Source organism: Lutjanus erythropterus, chromosome 10, assembly GCF_056507025.1.
Source record: "Lutjanus erythropterus isolate fLutEry1 chromosome 10, fLutEry1.hap2, whole genome shotgun sequence".
Taxonomy (NCBI): domain Eukaryota; kingdom Metazoa; phylum Chordata; class Actinopteri; order Lutjaniformes; family Lutjanidae; genus Lutjanus; species Lutjanus erythropterus.
This window is the reverse complement of record NC_139326.1, coordinates 24270194-24293023: the sequence shown is the minus strand read 5'-3', so window position 1 is coordinate 24293023 and position 22830 is coordinate 24270194. Positions and strand designations below refer to the sequence as shown.

The 22830-nt window shown below is 38.8% G+C and overlaps 1 protein-coding gene across 1 annotated transcript in view; it reads left to right on the top strand.

The window, feature by feature from the left end:
• Positions 1-22830, top strand: part of grid2 (glutamate receptor, ionotropic, delta 2) — a 593815-nt gene that overhangs the window by 343952 nt on the left and 227033 nt on the right. Inside the window, exon 4 of the mRNA XM_084728739.1 lies at positions 1946-2151. Within this exon, the coding sequence (XP_084584865.1) occupies positions 1946-2151 (206 nt within the window). The remainder of the gene's footprint in view (positions 1-1945; positions 2152-22830) is intronic.

The following is a 22830-nucleotide window of genomic DNA, read 5'->3' as shown; positions in this document are numbered from 1 at the left end:
AGATGCCATCTTGATGTCCCTGTTTGCTGATACAACAATGTCATACTTTCAAACCATTGAAATGAAAGCTAAAGTTTAGTTCTCACTCTACACAAAGACATGCACATTTGCATGGACACACATGAATGCAAATACAGAGACACAGGTCTGTTCCAATTTAAACTCCCTTGTAAACAGATTGTGTGCCCAGCTGTTGTCCTCTGGAGTTCTGTTTGTCTCGCCTTTGTCTATTGTCTGCCTGTGCTGCTGTGTCATATGTGTGAGACAGTATTGTATGAAAAGAATGAAGTTGCAAAAGAAAGAATTCAACTTTCCACCACAAACTACTGTTACCTTTCCGTCATGTTCTTCCTCACCAGCATATTGTTGTTGCTGAAAGACTGAACACATTCTCTCTTAATCTGCTCAGTGTTGGAAAGGGTGTTGATGCGATATCTGACAGACACACACACACACACACACACACACACACACACACACACACACACAGTATCCAAATAGTCTTCTGTTGTCCTTGTTTTACCTCCTAAACTTGCAGCCTGTTTGCTAGAATCCATGGAATGTGTGTAGTTGTGTGCGCAGGATTTCGTTTGTCCTCTTCCTAAATTAATTTCTTTCAGAGTCAATACTGTTGCATGGTGTCTCTCCTCTTAATACGTTGTTAAACCTCCAAAATTTGGCATTGATGCAATCACACCATTGCCCCAGCCCTCTGGCCCTTAACAAGTCTAATCAATCCAGTTAATTGCTCAGCCATGACACGGGCAATGACGACAGTGTCATCCGTATTCCATATCAAATACATCATTAGGTAGTTGCTTTACATAACCACACACACACACACACACACACACACACACACACACACACACACACACACACACACACACGCACGCACACATCCTCCAACATCATTAGCAGTGGTCTCAACCAAAGTGCCTTAATTAGGATTACCTTGACCTGCAATGTAGCTCATTAAGAATAGAGGAGTCCAGACTGTAAAAATACTGACACCAGCATCCTGGTTTATTTATCATACAAAAATAACTCTTAATGGAGATAATTACAGCGGTTTGGTTCTTTAATCTAAAACTCTTAATAGTGTCATTAGGTATTTTTTTCTATTAGTGTCCCAGTAGAAATATATAATGGGACACTTTTTGGCTAATGTGTCCTTGTTCTAACAGCACAGACATTGGCAGATGTTCAAAACAACATCAAACCCTTTTTCTGTCTAAAATTCAAGTGATAAAAGCCAACAAGAAGCAAACACATACATGCAAATATATTGTACACCCAACAGAATAGGGAACCTCCATAATGTCCCCAGTTGGCTTGATGGTCCCTTGTTTGTAGGTGTGTAACCTCACCAAAGTTCACTGTTGAATAGGTATGCAAGGATCATGTAATTCATTTAAAGCTGTAAAATTTATGACGATCTTAATGTTTCTATATATTTGATGCTATTGATAGTTTTGTCTATCAATATCAATAGACCTAGGTATCAACACCAACGCACCAGAGAGGCAAAAAACTTTCAGATGTTATGCCACAGAGTGACTTGTATATTCAACTTTCTAGAGAGAAGAAAACTTTTGGTACTAACAGATGTACACTGAAACAAAACCATAGCTCAGATTAATCCAAAGTATGAAATAGCAAGCAATCACTGCCAGTAAGAGCTGTGGAACTGAGATATTTACTGAACCTATTCATGCAGAGAGATAACCAATCAGTTAAAGCAGAGAATATGGTCTGAAGTAACCAGTGATGGTCTTAATATATATGCTAAATCTGAGTGTATGAGCAGGAGTGTGCCTGTCTCTCTGCTTGTCCTCTACTTTGACTTTTTTTTTTGCATGATACTTTCAAAGTAATGTGTATGTCCATCTACAGCCAAATACATGCAGTAGTCTCACATCTATCTCTATCTGTCCTTCTCCAGATATCCGTGGAATTGAGGATTTCCTGGACCGGACCTCCCAGCAGGGAATGGACGTATCCCTTCAGAAGGTGGAATCAAATATCAACATGATGATCACAAGTCTGTTCAGAACAATGCGTGTGGAAGAGCTACATCGCTACAGGGATACACTACGCAGAGCCGTGCTGTTCATGAGCCCAGCCACTGCCAAGGCGTTCATCACTGAGGTAAGGAGGCTGATTTTTGGTCCCACGTTTTCCTTTTAACAATGTAGGTGGAAGACACCAGTATTAGTAGTTGAAGCTTTTCTCTCAGTCTGTGAATGGCACACTAACCTTCTTCATATCTTTGAATTTAAAATATTCTCATTGCCCTATTTAGGTTAGCATGTGTTGTGGATCTAACTGCTTCGATACAGAAATAGAAAACAGTTGTGAAGGTTAGTGCAGCTCCTACTGGATTGGAGTCAATCAGGAATTGATTTCTTGGCCTAAGTTCATCTAACTGAATACAGCAGCACTGCAACCTATCGGGCAGAAGAAATGCAGAGAGAAGTAATGTCAAGAGTAAGGCAAAAGTCTTTAGATACACTCTAGATAGGGATGTCATGGTTACACATGTTGGTCTGTTGGTTCAGCTGGATCAGCCATAAGGAACATACAGCCTGATCTTATAAGTTTGTTAGAGGCAATCATAATGTTGAGGATTGGGTTTTAAATGTCTAACTATTGACTTTATTGCATCAATTCATAATCTTTCTAGGCAGAATCGTGATGCATCTCAGAATCGATTTTTTTACCCCTCCCTTCCACTAACACTATGCTGTACCACATTAAGAACAAGCACCAGGCTGCCATGTCCGAAGATGGACAGGAGCTGAAGATCACATCGTTGCTAGTCATGGGGAGCAAATGTGATGCATGCCAATCTGAGGCTATTACCTAGTTAGGGTGCCAAATGATTGAGACTGATATGCTGCCAGTCAGTGTGGTGGAGGGAGGGATTCAAAAAGGTTAGTTCAATATCCTCAGCCTGAGTATGTTGAGAGAAGGATGAGCTAATGTCAAGCTTGCCTGAGAAGACAGTGTGGCTCTGACCGCTGACTGAGGGTTATCTCTCACAAACGAAAGCTACATCACAACTAACCTGCCTGTCATTTTATCAATGGTGACTGGGAGATGCAATAGTGTACACGTCATTCAGAGCTTCTCCGTCCAGCACACATCAGACAACTTGGCAGAGAAGCTGATTAGTGTGGTGGAGACATGGGGCCTCAACGGCTGTGCGCTGGGCTGCATCCACAATAATGCCAAAAACGCTGTGGCAGCTAACTCCCCCACATGTGTCCTCTGGGACTCATTAGTTGTTTTGTGTTTTTTCCTTGTTTGTTAACGGTCAGTTATGATTATTGGGTTGACACCCATCACTCATAAAGAAAGCAAAATTAAGTGAAACTGAAACCCCTACTCTAGACTAAGGCAGGATCGGCTCTTTTCAAGGTTTAGATGGAGAATCACATGAGTTGAAATTCCTCATATCTCAGATCTCACCAAAAATAGTACCCATCAACACAATAGTTTTGTCTGTTTCCTTTAAGTTATCAAGTGTGTTGTGAAGGGATCTCTTCTCACTTGGTCATACATGTATTAATCATGTTTCCAGGCTCATCCATGTTTCTCTGACTAAAGTAAGCTCTCTGTGTCTCTACTAATTAGCCAGATCAGCTATAATTATAGTATAGTATTATAGGTGTTACTCTCAAGTCCAGTGAAGTATTATTCATGATGCCCTGAACATGGCATGATACGAAAAATTCACATTCAAGATAGGAAACTTTATCTCTGCTCTACTGGTCTTCTTCTCTCTTTCTGTCTGCTGCTGTCAAGTCAGTTTTGATTTAGGGAACATGGTCACAGACAAGGTATATAGCAAATGTTACATTACCACAAAGTATATATTTATATATACGTTTCTAACATCCTTCTTTCAATTACCCCCTTCCCACACTCACACACGTGTACTGAAACAGAGACTTCCCTCGCCCCCTCCTATCATGCTCTTTATCTCTGCAGAAGAAGACAATTAGGGGAGTTCCTTTTGCTCCTATACGTAAATGATATGGAGGTCATGGTTGAAAGCAATAGGCTCAAGCATTAGTTATGAATTCATAATTTGAAGCGGTAGGATGGGGCTTAATCCCGTGTGTCATGTTCTCATCTCAGTTTAATTAAAAGTGACCTCGGAAAGAGCAATCACAATCTAATTTGGTTGGAGGCGTGACAGGGAGGGGGTGAAAGATGGGGTGTTATTGTGTGTCTGTGAGGACTATGACAATGTGTCTCAAGGTTTTGCACTCTTCCAAAGTGCTACAGAAACCTTTAAGCCTGTTTTAAGTGATTTTTGACCACTAGAGAGCAGGGAGACTCCCAAAACGAACCCACAACAATGAGCATTTTAATGCATCAAGTAGTTTCGACTAGACTAGGCTAGGTCAGCTGCCTACATACACATCCAACAACAACAACAACAACACAAAATGGATATTCCTTTGGCTTTTGAGTTTTGTTTGTTTCCGTTTTGTTTTTCATCCCTGTTTATGTTGTTGTTTTAACTAGCAGTTTAAATGGTGAGATCAGGTGATGCTGCAACATTGCTCTAACAGAATCACACAAATCAAGGAACGCAAGCAATCAGATAATCTCACAGGTTGTAAACCAACCCAAGTGTAGTCATATAATCGTGAACAGTTTGGGGTTAAGCCTAAGGTGAGAACACAAACTGTTGGTTATTATCCCCTACTTCATTTAACCACTGTGTGTACAGTTTTTCACATTTTAATTGCAGAGGTGGGACAAAGTCAATGATTTTAAAGTCACAGTTAAGTCTTTGCACTCAAGTCCAAAGTCAAGTCCCAAGTCTTAAATTTGAGTTTCAAGTCCTAAACACATCATAATGCAATGTCCTCCAAATGTAATGGCATTTTAACAACATATTTCATAGAAATTTTAAAATCCTCCTGTAGAAGTGAATCAGATATTGTTGTGATTTTACCATCCAGTTATTTAAAAATACTAAAATGAAAGAAGGAGAAAGTAATGACAGATATAGGCCTATGTATTTCAACAAAGGAAAATAAGGCCATTCAAGTTTAGATTTCTTAGATCATGAGGTGCATGTAAATGGCAGCCGTTAATTTCAGACCCCTGGAAATGAATGGATTTATTGCACACTTTTTATAAAAGTGGGAAGGTATCACATATTCTGAAGACTTAAGTCCACACATCTGCCTATTTGTACACTATAGTTAGTTCTGAAGGTCAAAGTTGAACCAGTGCATTTGCATAATCTAGTAGAGCAATTTACTAGATATAGTATGTAGTACAGATTGAGGAACTATTTAAGTCTTTGCCTTCTTAGCAGGTGAATTCGCTAAATAGTATGATATAACAATGGCAAACTATATTCCACTTACACAGTGAATCTAGGTCTGGTCATCTGTATTTACTCCTGCTTTACCTCACTGAGCCCCCAAAACAACAGCGATTTTTGGGGCACTTGATTACATAGAAAGTAAGGCCTCTGATAAAATAAAGAAACAACAGTGAAAATGACTAAATATATTTGGAAACTGATGATTGAATGCATCTTTATTATCGCTTATTCATTCATTTTATGAGATCTGATCTACAATAGGTGTGGAAAATTGCTTTAGCTATTATACAATATGGAAGTGTCTGCCTCCATTTTAGTGTGTGAGTGGAACCCAAATGAGTTTTCTAAAATTTCCCTCTCTCTCCTTTGGGTAGGTTGACAAAGCAGTCATTTAATCTAATTTAGTCAGACATCAAGTGGAGAGGGGTTTCTGAGATGAAGTGTCAGGAGATGGTAAAGATTGGTGGATAAGATTGATGATCACATATGTCTCTCTCTCCCTGACAAGATGGCGAGGAGTAAGAGAGAGAGAGAGAGACAGATACAAGGACTGAGAGAGAGACAGAGACAGGCAGAGAGAAATGTGGAGACAGAGAGAGATGACTGGGACCTTGTTTTTTTTTTCTCTCTCTTGCAGACTTATTTGTGAGGTCATTTGTCACAGAGAGCACCTCCCATCCAGATGCATTAGGCCCTGATGTTAGATCTGAACTGGAAGCTGTTCCAAAATTACGAGGCTTGGCAAAGGGAGAGAGGAAGAGAGACGGGAGATATGGCAGGCAGTGTGAGTGATTAGAGGATGAAGGACAATTAAGACAGTGTAAGGGAGTGACTAAATCTAACCTCCCCTAATCTTAACCAAGTGGGTTCAATGACACAGTTGCAGTCTCCAAACTGTGAAGAGAAGCTCCGAAAACACAACAAAGAAATTTACTAATTGAAAGACTTTAAGTTTGGTAGATACCAGAGGTAGGGCCAAGTCATTCTTTTGCTCGCCACAAGTAAGTCTCAAGTCCCACGTCAAGTCCCAAGTCCTAAACAATTCTTAATGTGCTCTTCATCAAATGTGATGCCATTTTAAGCAATGGTTTAAATGGCTGGGACTTACTCTTCTTTATCTACCTTCAAATATTGAATGAAGCTGGAAGTTGTTGTGTCTCTGTCTCTAATTTTTGACCTACCTATCCTGCAGCTTGTTTTTTATTGACCACCACATTTTTGTACAGAAATGAAATTAAGGAAATGAAGGGAAATATATGGATTCATGACACACTTTTTAAATAACATACTTTCTAATCTTTGGGCTTTGGGGAAGTCATTCAGTGTTTTCAAGCCAAGTCCAAGTACTTTAATTCACATACATATAGGCATGTCAGTATTTTCTGTTGCTTTAATGCAGAGCTGAAAAAAGTGTAATAACCATAATGGTAGCAGATCAAAATATGTCATATATATGATTTTTGTAACCAATATATGTATGTAAGAGTCATACGTTTTTGAAGGCACTGACTATTAATTGTGCTCTGCTGAAAGAAATGTCAGATCAGAGAAAGCTTATACAGTTTATGTTTCCTTTTTTTATGACAGCAATGACAAAAGACAACATCTGTGTTTTAGTTTGGAGGATGGAAAAGAAAACAAAGCACAATAAGAGACAAAGCCAACAACAAATAAAGACAAGAACAAATACAGAACAGAAGTTGAGGACATAATCTAGAGAATTTAGTGAGACGTTAAAGAAAATGTAGCAAACAAACGTACCATAATTTTCAAGACATTGGTGCAGGCCACTGGTTACTTTTTCTTTGGCTATTATGACAAGTTCTTGATTAAAAATAAACTGTACTTGTTGATAACAAATGGTTTGTTTGTAAGGCCTCGTACATTTTGTTCCAGTATAACTTTGCTGAACAAAAATTTTAATCTTTTAAACTGGCCATGACAGATAGCATGCCGGATTTCAAAAGTCAGGCTTTATTGGTCTGATAGGTTTATAACAGAGAGGCTTATGTGAGTTGATGGTTGCACGCATAACGACCACATATGGAAAGCTATAAATGTAGGAAAGAATGGTTATGACTCAAACCACAATGACAGATAAGAGTCGCTGCGTACATGTTGGTTCATCTCTTCCTTATTGCAACTTTATTGTGAGTCTCTGTCCTTGCTTTTCTGTGATTTGTGGCTTTTATGTCCCCGTTGTGATGTGAGCCCAGCAGGAAATATAGTTGAACATCTGCTGGATTTTCAGTAGAATGTCTTCCACCATGCATATCCATGCATTTCACCACAAGCACACACACACACACACACACACACACACACCCACATGCTCATTCAGTTTTCTGCATTATTTAACATTCTCTTGCTATGTCACCTTTTTCGGGTGAGTGTTCCAACCACTGTCAACAACGTTCCTTGCAGGTACATACACCCACTGCACCCACTGCGCATAGACAGAAGAGTGGGTTTCTTGCCCTGGGACCATGGTCTTATTAAAATTATTGCTTGTCATGACTTATAAATGGCTTCCATGGACTTACTCAGCTCATAAAGGACCAATAACGAAATGAATTTAAGAGGATGAAAATCATTACATTTAATTCAAATACGTCTGTGATGCACTAAGCAAAAAACAAAAACTGTGTATAATCCTATAACATCAGTATAAAATCATAAATATTCATAGTGTGGACATGAATTATGCATAAAGCCTACATATGGTGACTATGATCTTGCAGTAAAGGCAATATATGGTACAGTAGGGGCAATACCAGGGACTCAAAAATACTGTGGAGACCAGGATGCCAGCAGTGTTTTTCACTTCTGCGTTGTCCGTGTCTGTTACAGTATGATTATGATATGTGTTACCAGTGTACCCTGCAGTACACCAAGCTTAAACCGAAGAGAATATGACTTAATAGATTCACAGCATTGCCATAGCCTTTTCACACTCATTAATTTGTCAGAAAACAACATTCATTGCTATTTATTGGATCTTGCGTTTGAAAAAAAAAAAATGTCCATCTGTGTTTCAGTCTGTGCTTTTTTTCTCACCACTCATCAGACATTTTCTTGGCAGAAGTAGCATGAAATAATAAGTGAATGAATATTACAGTATATGAACAAAAGTATTAGTATTTGGAAATTAGACAATATCGCCTTGAGCCAGAATTTACTTGGGCGGAATTAGTCCTCTGTCTCACTTTCTCTCTCACACAAACACACACACGCATAGACTTCATATTAGATATGCAAAGAAGTGGAAAATATGAATTTTGCCATTTGATCTCAAGCCTTTAAAATTTCATAACATTGCCATTTTGGGACTATTTTCTCTTTAACTGACATCTCTTACTTGAAGGACCATCAAACAGATTGGAGATTATTCCAGAGATGACAGATGTCGCAAATGAAACATGAAGGAAAATATTCTGTATAAGACATGTTGAATAATGTATTCACTGAATATGGCTGTATCCACTGCAAAAGTTTTTGCCTAAGTAAAGCCTGCTTTCATCACTGCCCACTGTCTTTTCATGACTGAAAGAACCAGAAAATACTCAATTATAGAGTTGATACTGATGTTTTCCCAGAGACAGACAAAGATTATATAAGTGTATTATATTGAGTATACATCAGCAGAAGATGGTAACAGTGATGACTTCATATGACTCAGAGAAAATGCATTCTACATATTGCATAAAATGTGAAAACACCAGCATGTACATGATAGTAAATCTCAGATTGCTGGCAGTCTTCTTGCCCTGGCTAAGCCACTTGATGAACTGTAATACCAACCTGGCACCGCTTTCTACTTATTTATGTACTTTTGATCATGCTTCCAGGACTCTTTAACGCTTCTTTTGCTCACAGTTCCCAAAACTCAGACAGAAATACTATATAAAGGCCCTGTGATCTATGATTCTCTCTTCCCATGTCTGGAATAGCCTGAAGAAAAGGCATTTGGAAGATAAGAAACTTGGAAGTTATTTTACTCAGTGGGTGGAATTCTGTTGTTACAGTCAGGGTGGGTGGCTCTGCTGGGAGCTGTGTTTTGAAAAAGTTGTTGAGTTGTTGTCATAGCTTCAGGATTGTACTCTTCCCACTATTTCTGACTTTCCCTCTATATGTGTGTACTTCTTCCTGTACTTTTTTTTTAATCTGGTTGATTACTCTCATTTTAAACTGTAGCACAGCACCCCATTTAAGATGTGCCGATTATGCTGCAATGTTCATCAAGTTAAAGTCATAGAAAATCTGTTAAGTCTTTGGAACATTCTGCCAAACCTGTCTGCCCAGACCATATAGTTCTTCTCTAAAGAGTAACAAAACCACTTAAATTGATTTCAGTTTCACAGTAAGCAATTAAGAGCTACAAATGCCAAGGTATGGATACTTAACACCCGCTGGCAGTTTTGGCTTCGAAGTCAGTCTGACATTCAGAGATTTAATCTATGCGTATATGAAACATCAAACAGCTGTCCCAAAGACAATAAACATTTGATGCCAAAACAGCAGTCTTGTATATAGGTAGGAAATGTCTTTCTCAGTGATGACAACAGCATAGACAACTGTTGTAATCATTGACAAATGCGTTAAGAGTGAGAGTCCACAAAGAAACACAGACAGTTGCTAAAAACAATTTAATTTGAAACGAGTAAGCAGAAACTGCTTATATCTAATGCAGCCAAGGGAACAGCTGTTATTGATCACATGGCCTCCCCAAGAGTGAAGCACCCCCTGTTGGCTGGCTGCAGTATGGGTCATAAACGCCACCCCCTCCATTTTAGTAGATGGGACATGGGTCAAACAAACACATCAGAGTATACATCATACAATAATTACATCCAATGATTTTTTTCTCTAACATATTTAAGTCATTTTAGGTAGTTCTTCTCACAATAAACACTATTTTTGTTTAAGTGTTCATCTTTCTGATAAGTGGTTTTCATTAGTTATTTGATGCTATATAAAGCAGGTCTCACATCATGATGGATGTTTGATGTTGTTTGGATGTTCCCCTCAGTATTCAAAGAAAACTAAATTACCCCATCAATATTGAAATGTTCACTGATACACTAATATTAGGAAATCTGACATCTTATTTTCCAGCTGGTGTTTTTACAGTAGGTTGCTGGCCACTTCTCAAGTCCTTTATATAAACATGACAATTATTTGACAATCCGTTACAAGCAAATATCCACTGTTATCCCTCTGGACAGTGCTTTAGCTAATTATTTGCTGTTGTTGGCTTGTTTGTCACCTGTGAGGATGAGGGGAGGATGACTTTATTTACGGGGCCTGACATTAGACATGGCACACAACCACAAAAAGTGCCTCTGTAACCACCAAATATTCCAAGTTTCCCTATACTGCAAGCCTTCGCCAACACAATGTTACAGTTCCACAAACGTTCTGATTGCTTTAAGCGCTTTAGTTAAAAATACTATGAAATCAGTATGTTTGGGTTACGTAACCCTAACCCTTCTCAAACCACTAACATGATCCTTACAGATGAACTAGGAACATGAACAGCAGACTATGAAAAATTGAAACAGCGATTAAAATTTAAGAGAATGGAAGCAGGAGTTTAAGTGACAAGAATATTACACATCTAAGGCCATAATGTACTGCAGCGTGTGCCACCAGTTTCCTCAAGTAGTCAAGAAGAAGTGTAGAAGTGTACAGGAAGCGTAGCTCATTTTTTATCAGAAACAATGCCTTTAAGAAACATCTCATCATAACTCATGGGAAAAGTGGACAACAGTTAGGGAAGTGAGTGTTAAGTTGCATTAAATCGTCTTTTTTGTATCTATTTACAATGTACTTGGGGTGGATGTTCTATGGTTGTCACATTTCTTTGATGAACACATACAGTCTAATTTTTTTTTTACCTTTAAAAGTAGAGTTTGATCAAACAAGAAGCCTCTGACAAAAGGAGCAATTCAGTTCAGGATTTCTTTTGATTACACATTTCAGATCAGCACTCCATGGTCAGCTCATTCATTGTGAGTTCTGTTGATTTCTGCTCGGTTGCTCTGCCAAAAGGCAATTGTTTCCTCTCATTTTCATCTAGTTTGATCTGAGTGAAGATAACACAGATGTGGCAGGGAAACAAAGAATCGGTCAATTTAAATAAATTATCATCACTGCACATCTTGTCTACTCTCAGAGCGTTTTTTCATTTTATTATGTGACGACATTACCCACATTATAACACGAAAGAATATAATAATTAGCCTGTCACTAAAACATGTGGATTTAGAATATTCAAATTCTAGTTGCATCCTTGCCCACAGGTATTTTGTAGAAGCACCAGTCAAAAAATATGCTCTCTTATGTGTGAAATCTGTCTTATCCAGAGCAATTTTCTTGGTCATGGGCAATTTTCGTACAGATGTGATCACCTTTTAAAATACATTTTAATTCATTCTTGATAATCATCCCTGGGGGGTCGGGATTAGTAGGCCTCTACTGCTAATGGAGCCTTAAATCAGATGTTGTGATTCTGCCCTGCTCCACTGCCATTGATGAATATGTATTTTCTTATCAACACCCTGTGCATGAATTTTCCACAATTTATAATGAATTACCTCTGATTCATTTTGGTCCCAGGGGCCATGAAATATATTCTTATGAAAGACAATGTGGGCTGTCAATTACAGTCAAAAAAGGGATAACATTTTCAGCTGGATTATTATATCATATTATATTATATTATATTATATTATATTATATTATATTATATTATATTATATTGAGAATAAAAAAAATTAGCTTGCAGTCAAATTGATCTAACAGCATTTTTGTCTTAACACCTGTCAGTTGCTGTAGTCTTTTATATTTGAGTGCCTTTAATCCTTCTGTGCTGCTGCGGTACTGCTTGATTTAATAACTTTGGTGTAGACTTATAATCTGGCAGACTGATAATTGTTAATTATGCTGCATACTCTTACATAGAGAATTACTGTATCTCTGAATAGTTTGACTAAATGTCAATGTCTTTTAAAATGAAGGGAAATTGGAGACATTACAGCACTGAAATATCCGACACTGGTTCAGTGTGGTTGGATTCAATCTTCGACATGCTCCCATTCTTTGTATCTTTCTCTGTGCTTTCTCTTTTGATTTTTCTTACTGACACATGAAGGCCAGGAACATTTTTTAGGTTCTCTCAGGCAAGAGTCAACTTTTACTGAACTTTTCTGACGTTACTCACTCAGCTGTAGAGGACAGTGGGTTTGCCGGGCATTGTCTGAAGAAATTGAAGGTTAGAAAATGACAGTGATTAACATGATGTTGGGGTCCTCAGACTGAATTCCTTGGCTTGTTGTTTTGTTTTACGCACAAAGATTGTGTGACATTCCTGTGACGTCTTTGCTTGGCAAGGGAGCGTGACAAGCAATTGTTGACACTTGTAATTATGGGACATATAGGAGAGGAAGAAAGGAATGGAGGAGTCCCTGACGCAATGACAGACAGAGTGAAAGAGGACAGAAGGGGGATGGGGAAAGAAGTGGAAGGATAAATTGGGATAGGTAAAATGACAGGGAGACGTGGGATTCAAAGAGGGGCAGGGATTAACAAAGATTAAGGTGTCAAATTCATTTAAATTGATACATGTGGTGACTTATTTCACAGAACTTCAAACTCTAATGGACTTCCTATCAGCTACAATACATATTGCTGCCGGCCTTTGCATTAATATCCAATTAATACTCACATGCATGGCATTATGACTTTGCATTTTGTATCTGTTCCTTGATAGAGGCCAGTGGAAAAGCGATTTAGACCAGGAAGGGGGAAAGGAGGGAGAGATAAAGAGACATAAATGGATGATGTAGAGTGTGAAGGATGAACATGTGGAAAGCAAATGAATAGAAAGGGTAAAGAGCAATGGTAATGTGGAGGAAGCAAGAGGATACCCTTTAGTAGAGAACAAAGAAGAATCAATGGAAGATAGTGAACACACAGCAACGTGTGCAATGTTGATATTTAAGTGATTCTGTCTTCTGGAAAGTGGCATTTAGATTGTACAGTCAAACACACACACACACACACAACGATCGATAGCATTAACGCATTGTTTCCAGCACACACACATTTGCAGAAGAAGTAGTCATCCTGAACTTGTACAGCAACAAGGATAGCAGTACAACAATATAACATTTTATTTCTGTTAGTCATATGCCAGCTTCTTGCACACAGTCATGTAGGGAGCAACTATAATAGTAAGATCAACAAAAATGTTAATTCAACTGCTTTTTTAAAATTTTGTCAATCGAATAGAATGCCAGAAATCACAAAGTCATAAAACATGTCAGAGCACACGCTGGACCCCATAGCTCACTGTTTTTAATGACCTCCATGATCTACTTTTGTGATTGGGAAAGAAATGATACCTTTAAACATTTATCTGCAAATGAATCCAGACTCTGTAGGCAAGAAACAAGATATTGGCACCAGAAGCATTCTGGTTTCTGTTCCATTTGTAGTCTGAGTAGTATTGGCCAGTCGTGTTTGAGTGGGCTTTGTTTGCATTCAGGTGTGGAGGAAAAAAAGAAGATGGAATGCGTTGGCCAAGATGCAATATTGGTATCCATCGGCTATCAACTGTCTTTTTATAAGCTTGTAAAAACTTTCTCCGCATTCATATGCACATATCTGTTTATAGAGATTAGCCTTCTCTCAACTCCATTCTCCTGTCTCAAGTTGCTAATCAAACTCTAAACAATAACGAGCACAAGGAAAAGGAAGCAGTAGCCCAGATATCCGTTTTCTGTTATCTATCTACACCAAGAGCCCAGAAACATTGACTGTTGACCCCACAGGTTTAAATGCTGTCAGATGATGGACAATGGGTTTGGATTGGGAAAGAAATAACAGGGATGGACTTCTCTCTTCCAAGTGACAGCACTGACAACAAATTGTATAAATATATTTACTGTCGCTCTGCGATGAAAGAGGGCTCTTCCTTTTTCTTTCCCAGTCAATAGAGTATAGGTGCAGAGTGTATTTCATTTGGAATGGGCTCCTAACCAAGGGCCAAGAGCCAAATGTTTACAGATTCATTGCAACAAAACACAGCGTTGCTTCTCTTTTGCTTCGGTGTATTTACAGTTGTGCCTAGAAGAATACTATCTGCGCTATGTCACAGAACATGTCATGAAAGTTGTCAAACTAGAAGGTAAAAGAAAATTCTGAGTCACTTGTTTTTTCGTTGAGACATGCCAGACGTCTGCTGCTTTTATTGTCTTCCACAAAGACTCTGATTCACGCATTCTCACACACGCATCCACACAACAATGGCAGGGGTTCATTGTCTTGCTCATGGGCGCCTTGTTGTCAAGATACTGCTGGCAAAGTGAGTGTTGTCTATGCGTTGTTGGGCTTGAAGGATTGAACTACCTACTCTGCCTTTAATGGACAAGCTCTTTAGAGGCTGTCCGTTCTGCAGAGCCACAAGTGTCCCTGTGTCTGTTGTGTTCAGGTTTATATCATGGTTATATTCTGAACTCAGTATAAACTGACCACGACCAAACACAATCTAATGGGACAGTGCCTCATTGGATATTTACATTACTTTTGTTGTATGGTCCACTGACAGTCATGAACCTTTTAGACTGTGTCATCATATGAAGTGTATATGAATTCATGTATGCATACTAAATATACATCAAGACACCTATAGAGAGAGACTTTGACAGCATTCTCTCCATTCCACTTTCCAGAGCAGTTAAAAGGGCACTTCAAGGGCTTGGCTCTAGTTCTCTCCTTGAACTTTATCACCAGACAGAGATGGCATTATGTCCTTATCTCAACAAACAGGGTGTGTGTGTATGTGGTGTGTGTGTGTGTGTGTGTGTGTGTGCGTGTGCGTGCATGTGATGCGTGATGACATTAAGGTTTTATCAGTGCACATGGAGCTGGAAGCACAATGATTATAGAACATTACTGCTAAAGGACTGAAAGGTTGGCTGTTTGTGTGTGTGTGTGTGTGTGTGCGCAAGGAGCACAAAAGGTTAGCGCTATTGACTGCCGCTAGTACAGCCACTAATGGGGATGCCAGTAAGTACTTTAGAGATGATACGGATTTGTGTGTGCATGTGTGTGTGTGTGTGTGTGTGTGTGTGTGTGTGTGTGTGTGTGTGTGGGCTTGTCATCACACATTTTTTTTCACTTTGCCAATGTGCTTATCTGTTGTCTCTTTCTCCCCTCCTCTGCTTCCCTGCCACGTACTCAAACACTCAAATTTGTGCACACACACTCACCCACACTTTACCTCACCTACACACTCTGCATGGACTCTATGCCCTACAAGCATCCTTTAGCTCCCTGCTCTTCCACCATCATGTTTCCATCTCTATTAGTTTATCTTGCCTTATCATTTTATCTCCCTTCACCCTCATGGACACACACACACACACACACACACACACACACACACACACACACACACACACACACTTGTATAACTGTCTCAATACAAGCCACTGGCCATTATACCAATGATGGCAACAACCTACAAACATAACAAAACTGTAGATTCTTCATGAGATGTGTAACAGAGGCGAGAGTGTGGTGTTTAGATGGAAACAATAGAATAAATGGGGTGAACAAATTAAATGCCTTCCCTCCCCCCATCTTTCTTTTCCTCCCCATACTTCCGCTGCTTCGATCAGGGAACATGTTTAGGGCTGTTGTGTCCTCTGGTAATTCCTGTGCTCAGTTCCGAATGGGATTTATGCTATTGAAGATGCAGTAGATATGAACTTGGAATGGTCCTGGATGAAAGAATGGGAGATCAGAGATGAAAAAGAGAGGAGAGACGGAGAGCAATCCTGTCTCTAAGAAATTACATTTGTGCATAAATAAATTGTTTTCATATTACGTTGTGGTGACATTGCGATGCCTGCCTTGATTATGTTCAAAGACAGTATTCTGTGAAACCATACATTTATGTAATGCGCTGGATTCTTAAGGACGGACACACAAAGTAGAGGACATTACAGTAACCACAGTCAAAGCACTTTGGAAAGGATGTTTTTAGTAGGTTTAGCCAGTAAAAACACTTCCACTTACATCTTTTGAGTAATAATGTGGCCACTGCAACTGGATATTATTTCAAAATGGCTTTTTTTGACAGAAAACAAATGTAATTCATTTCCACTAATATGTTCATACCTACACAACAGAATAGGCTGATTGCCAATGACTCCCAAATCAATATATATATATGACCGGTGTTGAGTTGGTGGAGAGTACCAGCAGTGACAGGCTTAAGTTAACTTCATTATGTAAGTCACATGACTTAAGTGACATTAAAAATGCGGTTAACACTGTAAAATGGTCACAGATTGGTTAGGTTTAGGCAACAATTTGCTATTTCAAGTGATGGAAATTTACAGTAAGTTGAAATTTTAACTCCACTTTGACTTTTTGTTTCACACAAGACTTGAACCCCAGACTCCTGGGAGAAAGTCCTGTTTTTTGTTTGAGCCATCCATGTACCTCATCCATATGCATATTTTTGCACTCTTTATACCTCTCCTGTCATAATTACTATGCTCACTGTTTGCCAACTATCAATTACTATCAATTGCACAATTGACCTGGACGTTTGTTTTTCTGGGGAAAATGAGCTGACATTTTTGTGTCTTGCCATGTATATTAATTATCATTTTCTCATTATGTTTATAGAAAATTTATTTCAGTCAACATTTAATTTAAAGCATTAAATGTTGCAAGTTAGTTGTATATAAATAGAATTTCTAGGAGACAAGGTTGTAGAGAGACGCTGCACAGTGAAATCAGAAATGAAAAGGGGGGAGTTTATGTAGGAGAAAAATGCAGGCAGAGACAGACAGTGTGCAGTGAACAAGAGCAAACTAGAAAATGATCATGGATGAGGAATTATGGGAAAAGACACAGGAACGGATAAAAGCATGAATTGTTTTAATAGAAACCACAGATTTGCTGTAAGTACAGTACCTTGTGAAAGCAGTGTGTTTTTTTTTTCCTCTAAAGCTTCTTGCTGTGTATGGCTGAATGGCCATAAACAACATGGTAGCTTTTAGGCGGACCATCTGATATGTACACTCTATTGGAATGCTTTCTGTGCATGTCTTTTTTTTTTTTTTTTGTTTTTTAGTTCATGCAGAGAGCACAGATTTTGTAGCACAGATATTGTCCTTACAAAACTCCAGCAGATGCAGATATCTGAACAGCAAATCAATCTTATATTCAGGACACATTTATATTTCGGACACAACCTACATACAAGACAAGCTAGCATTACAACCTTGCTTCCAGACATACAGTATACTGTATACTAGGCGTATTATCCTTGAATAAGGTGCAAAGAGCTTTACACTGTATGATGCTATATGTTGAAAAGTGACCTCTTGTGCTTGTGTGAATGACTGACTTCTCTCAGCATCATTGGTGAAAGTAGCACATCAGTGTCACATAGTTATATCACCAAAACTTTTTAGGGAGGAGGTTGGAGTCTGTGACTTCTACACCAGAGACCCTGCTTTGCTTTGAAGTCTCCGTACCAGTCAGATTTGATTTCCTTGCAACCATGGAGGTAGTGTTTCCCCAAACAAGTTTTCATGTTTTGTTTCATTTTTGTACGTGGTATTTGTGATGGTCCAATACAGGTATCATACTGTATAATCCCTTTGAATCTTGCTGACTGCAGCTGGACCTGAGGCCTGTATCATAATGAAAATTGACAACTCTCTTCTATGCCGTGTCAAGAGAAACACACACACACACATACAGAGTCCAATATCCAAACACTGTGACCCATGGAGACCCTCTGCCTTGTGTGCACAAGTGTGTGTATTTATTTAGGTCTGTGTATTTATTGTGTGCACAAGGGAGACATTACAGGCATGAGTGCAGTTGTTTGAGTAGTGTGTGTGTGCATTGATGTTTGTTAGTAAAAGTTGCCTGTTCATTTTGTTCTTTATTGATTTGTCCATTTGTCACATCTTATATCTGAGACGGTTTGGACAGCATGTTGCTTAACTTGCAGAGCAGTTGCATTTCACACAGCATTTTTAAAGTTACTGATTGGTCCATCGGAGGGATCCAAAGCTGGTGCCACATTTGTTACTGATGGCCTATTTATTGCTGCCCTGTGGTTTAAATTTTCATGTCACTTTTTTCTTTTCCTTTTCTGTCTTTTTTTCTTGTTCACCCCCACTTTGTTTTTATTTTCTTTTTATGCATCTGCACTATCTTAGGGAAGAGAACGACGTAGATGTTGGACAAACTGTGCGACTTCTACATTAGCGAGATCAGTCCTTGCATCCCATGTTCATGAACTCTATATCTTAGAAAAAACTTAATATTTCTTCAAATTTGGCACAAAAGTCCATTTGGACTCAAGGATGAACTGATAAGATATCATAGTTAAGGGTCACTGCAACGTCAGTCCCATTGTTGTAAACAATATTTGAGGAACTCTTGTACACAAATGTCCACTTGGACTCAAAGATGACATTAATAGAATTTTTGGCCATAAGTTAAGAAAATATGACAACATGTCACACAAATGTCTAATATAATAAAATGATCAAATACGATGCTTTATAACCAAAAGGTCAAAGGTCAACTTCACTGTGACATTGTAATATTCTGCAAAAACACTTCTTCTGGCCATTGTTCAACACAATAACTCAGGAACAGGAGGGGAGATTGTGACCATATTTTACATTTGGGCTGATATTGAATTGGTGACAAAAAAGGTAATACATTTTGTTAAATTCCTTCACAGCCTTCACATGGATGTGAAAAGCATTTTGATTGTTTGGTGGAGGCATACACATACAAGGCATTAACTCTTGTTTTTCCTGTTTCCATTGTGTTCTGTGTTCGCCTCAGACTCGTGGACACTGTACTGACTCCTCTTTTCTATATATATACTTGAGGATGTTTCTCTTTCTTTCTCTCTGAGATGCACAGACATACAAATAATACACTTGAACTCCTGTCTGCCCACTCGTAGTGTGTCATGTTATCTCCTTGTCTCTCGTCTCTAATAGGGTCAGGCTCAGGGTCAGATATTCTCCTTTCAGCAGGGCCCAGCAGGAAATAGAGGACTAAAATGATTTGATAATTGAGAGGGCAGAAGATGTAATCTGTCTTCAGGGTCACTTAATCTATTATCTCAGCTTTTCCTTGATTTTAGGGCACAGTGCCCCATGGTTTTGATTTTGCAGAAGGCATTTTGTGTCAGAGTCGTGTTTAATAACTTATTTATGAAGCGTCCCACTTGCTCTCAGCAAAGAGTACACGTTCTCCTTTGTGAATGAGTGTAATTGAAATTACTAGTGACATCTTTTAGTTTGTCTCTGTAGGTATGCTGTAGATTCAACTTAGCATTATTAGGTATATGACAAGGTACTCATGCACAGGTGAAGGTTAAAAATAGTTTTTAGATACAGACTTCTGCCAAAATTGAGCCAAATTACCCTGCAGCAGCTTTTAAATGCCTTACATCAGTTCACTTCAGTGCAGCGATGCATCAGTATGCTGTTAAGAGTTTCTTCAGTATCTTTGGAAATCAAATGTTGTACTTCTGTACAATGTGTCTATGCCTCTCAGAGCGTGCGTGCATATGTATGGTATGATTGGCCGCCAACTGGGAATTGATAACAGTTTATTACAGCTCTGTGGCTCTCCTAAGTGGAGGAGATAGAATGGCTGTCCTAAAGAAAGCTGATTGAAAGCTTTTAATCCTCTGAGAATATTGGGCCACTAAGGACCAATCTTCGAGTCTGAGATCCTTTAAAAATACAGGCACAGGACCAAATTACATTAAGAAAAAAAATGTATATGTCCATTGTGATTTTTAGTCATACAGCATGAGGAGGTGGCTGCAGCCTTTTAAAAACTGTTTATTGTGAAAAATGCTGTCAATCAGTAGCACAAACATGGTCACGGAGATTAAAATGTGTGTTCTGTTTTCGTTGTCTTTAAAGTTGCCCCTTTATGATGCAATACATCCCCACTTCTTTCTTAAATGATACCAAGTAGAGCACCGTGCGAGACTGTTAATCCCACTCCCATTCGCTCCTCCTGGATTACCTTCTTTCCGCTCCCGCCTGCTCCCACAAACACTCTTACCATTCGCTGCCAGACATTTTTTTCTATCTTCTCCCGTCTTGCAGGGATGAAGCAGGTATATTGCCTCATCCCAGAGGTGCTAGATTTGTACCCACTGTATATAAATATTGCACATTTGTTGCAACTAAAAAATACCATTTTTTTTTAATCTTTGTATGCAACAACTGAGAAATTTGTCCAAATCCCAGACTTGCCTTGCTTTACTTTTGTACTGTAGAAACATGCTCTAATATTATTTTCAACTTAACTTGGCTTGAATTGACCGCCCGCTACAACAAAATTAAAATGTCCCTGTCCTGCAAAAATGTGTGCCTAATGCAATCCTCTGTTACACAGTATGCATTCAATCAAGTAAAAATGGCACAATGCAGTTGAGATTTTTCTTCCTTTTGAAAGGTTAATTTTCTGCAAAACGGCTACTGAATATCTTAGTCTGCTGTATAGGCTATTAACTCTGATCAAAGTAAGAAAGGTGCATGACATTTACCTCAAAACCATCTTAATAATAGAACTCTATCTAGGGGTCAATTAATTTTAGATTTAACTAATTGAATATGTAATTAGTAACATAATTTCACAGCTGAGAGCATTCCCTTACAGTATTTCTGAAGACAGTTTAAATAGATTTATGGCAATACATGTAAAGCCTTTTATCATATAAAAGCTAAGAAAAGTTAAATTTTTAAAATGATGTAAATTATGTCAAGCTGCTCAGGCCAAAGAGTTACCTGTAAAGCATGAGTGCATGGTGGGCTCAGCTCCTCTGGCTGACAACTTTAGCATATGCTTCAACCCCTGGAGGCCAGATCAGATGTGTAATTGAGGGCTATAACAGCTGGTTCTCTCCACCGTATACAGCTGGTCATTCCCTTCATTGCTCGCTCACTCACTCGAGCACCAACCCTTCATCTAGTGAACTAATATGACCTCGCTCTCTCTTCCCAGTGGTAACTGTTTAATCTCATGTTGTTAGGTTGTTACACCGACATTGATTCAGCCAATATATGAATATGACCTACATCAACCCCAAAAGCAAGAAATGCTAATGCTCTCAGGCCAACCTGGAGTTCATCTCTCTGAACTTTCAACAAACCCCAAGGCACAATGTCCATGAAATGATGACTTAGTCATCCAGACTAGACAATGATATTATGAAATGCACTGTCAAAGAGTGGCTAAATTAGTTGACCCAAGTTATCCTCTGACTTAGCTGTGTTGACAACTTCATTATCACAAAAAACAGGATTTGCTGTGAAAGAGCAAAACATGTATACTGAGTGATGAAGTATTTATCGTTTTGTTGAGAAATCAAGATCTTAAATTCTGTGCTGTGCTTGTTCTCTTTTTAGCATTTTCAACACTGCTAACAGTATTGTTCTGTTCCTAATGATATATTTAATCATGATCTTCTCAGTGATAAATAGCGGTCTTGCAGTTGATCAAAGTAATCATTATCTGCCAGCAGAGAGATAAGGGGACTTTGTTGTTTTGTGTGGGTATTTCAGATCTCTGTCTTTTGTATGTAGCCTATATGTACAGGGTGATACATATATGTATGTTTATACCTCAGAGTGTTTAGTTTTGTGTGTTTACTTACAGACTGTGTGTGCTTTTGGGTATGATTGACACGTGTGAAGATAAACGTATATCTGGTGTCAAGAACAGTTGACCTGTGGTGTACGTGTTCATTTAGTGCAGCCAGGGAGAGGTGTAGAGGGAGTGACAGATGGACAGTTGGACATTGGACCGACTGCAGACGGATGAGAAGTGTTAGAGGAATCATTTCATATTGGGTCAAAGATTAGTCAACCTGTAGAAGCAGAGCTGACACACAACAGCACTTCAGCAGGTCAGCACCCACAAACACACTCTCATTCTCCCTCTCTACCACAGACACACAAACGCACACAAGCTTTCTTTCTCGCTGTTCGTCCATCCATCCGTCTCCATCTGTCTCACTCTCACACTCTCACAGACACACACAAACCTCTCCGCCTACCCTTCAGTCCTCTCATCTGACCTTGCCATAGGCAATTTTAGTTGGTATGGGTTCTGACATTTTCTGGCACGGGTTAATCTTCTAATTCACCTGTGTTCTGCTCTCTCCTGCTCTGTTTTTCTCCTCACTGACATGACCTGTCGTCAGCTGGGGCCACTGAGCTAATACAGGGTATTTTTTTGTTGCAGCAGTTGTCGTAAAGATGTTTTACAGAGGCCAATAAAAGCCTGAATGTAAAGATGATTGTCTTTTCTTTTGGCTCATATTTTATTTTTAAAGTTATATTGATATCACATCGAAATGAGTAAACAACATCACTTGGAATAACTACACT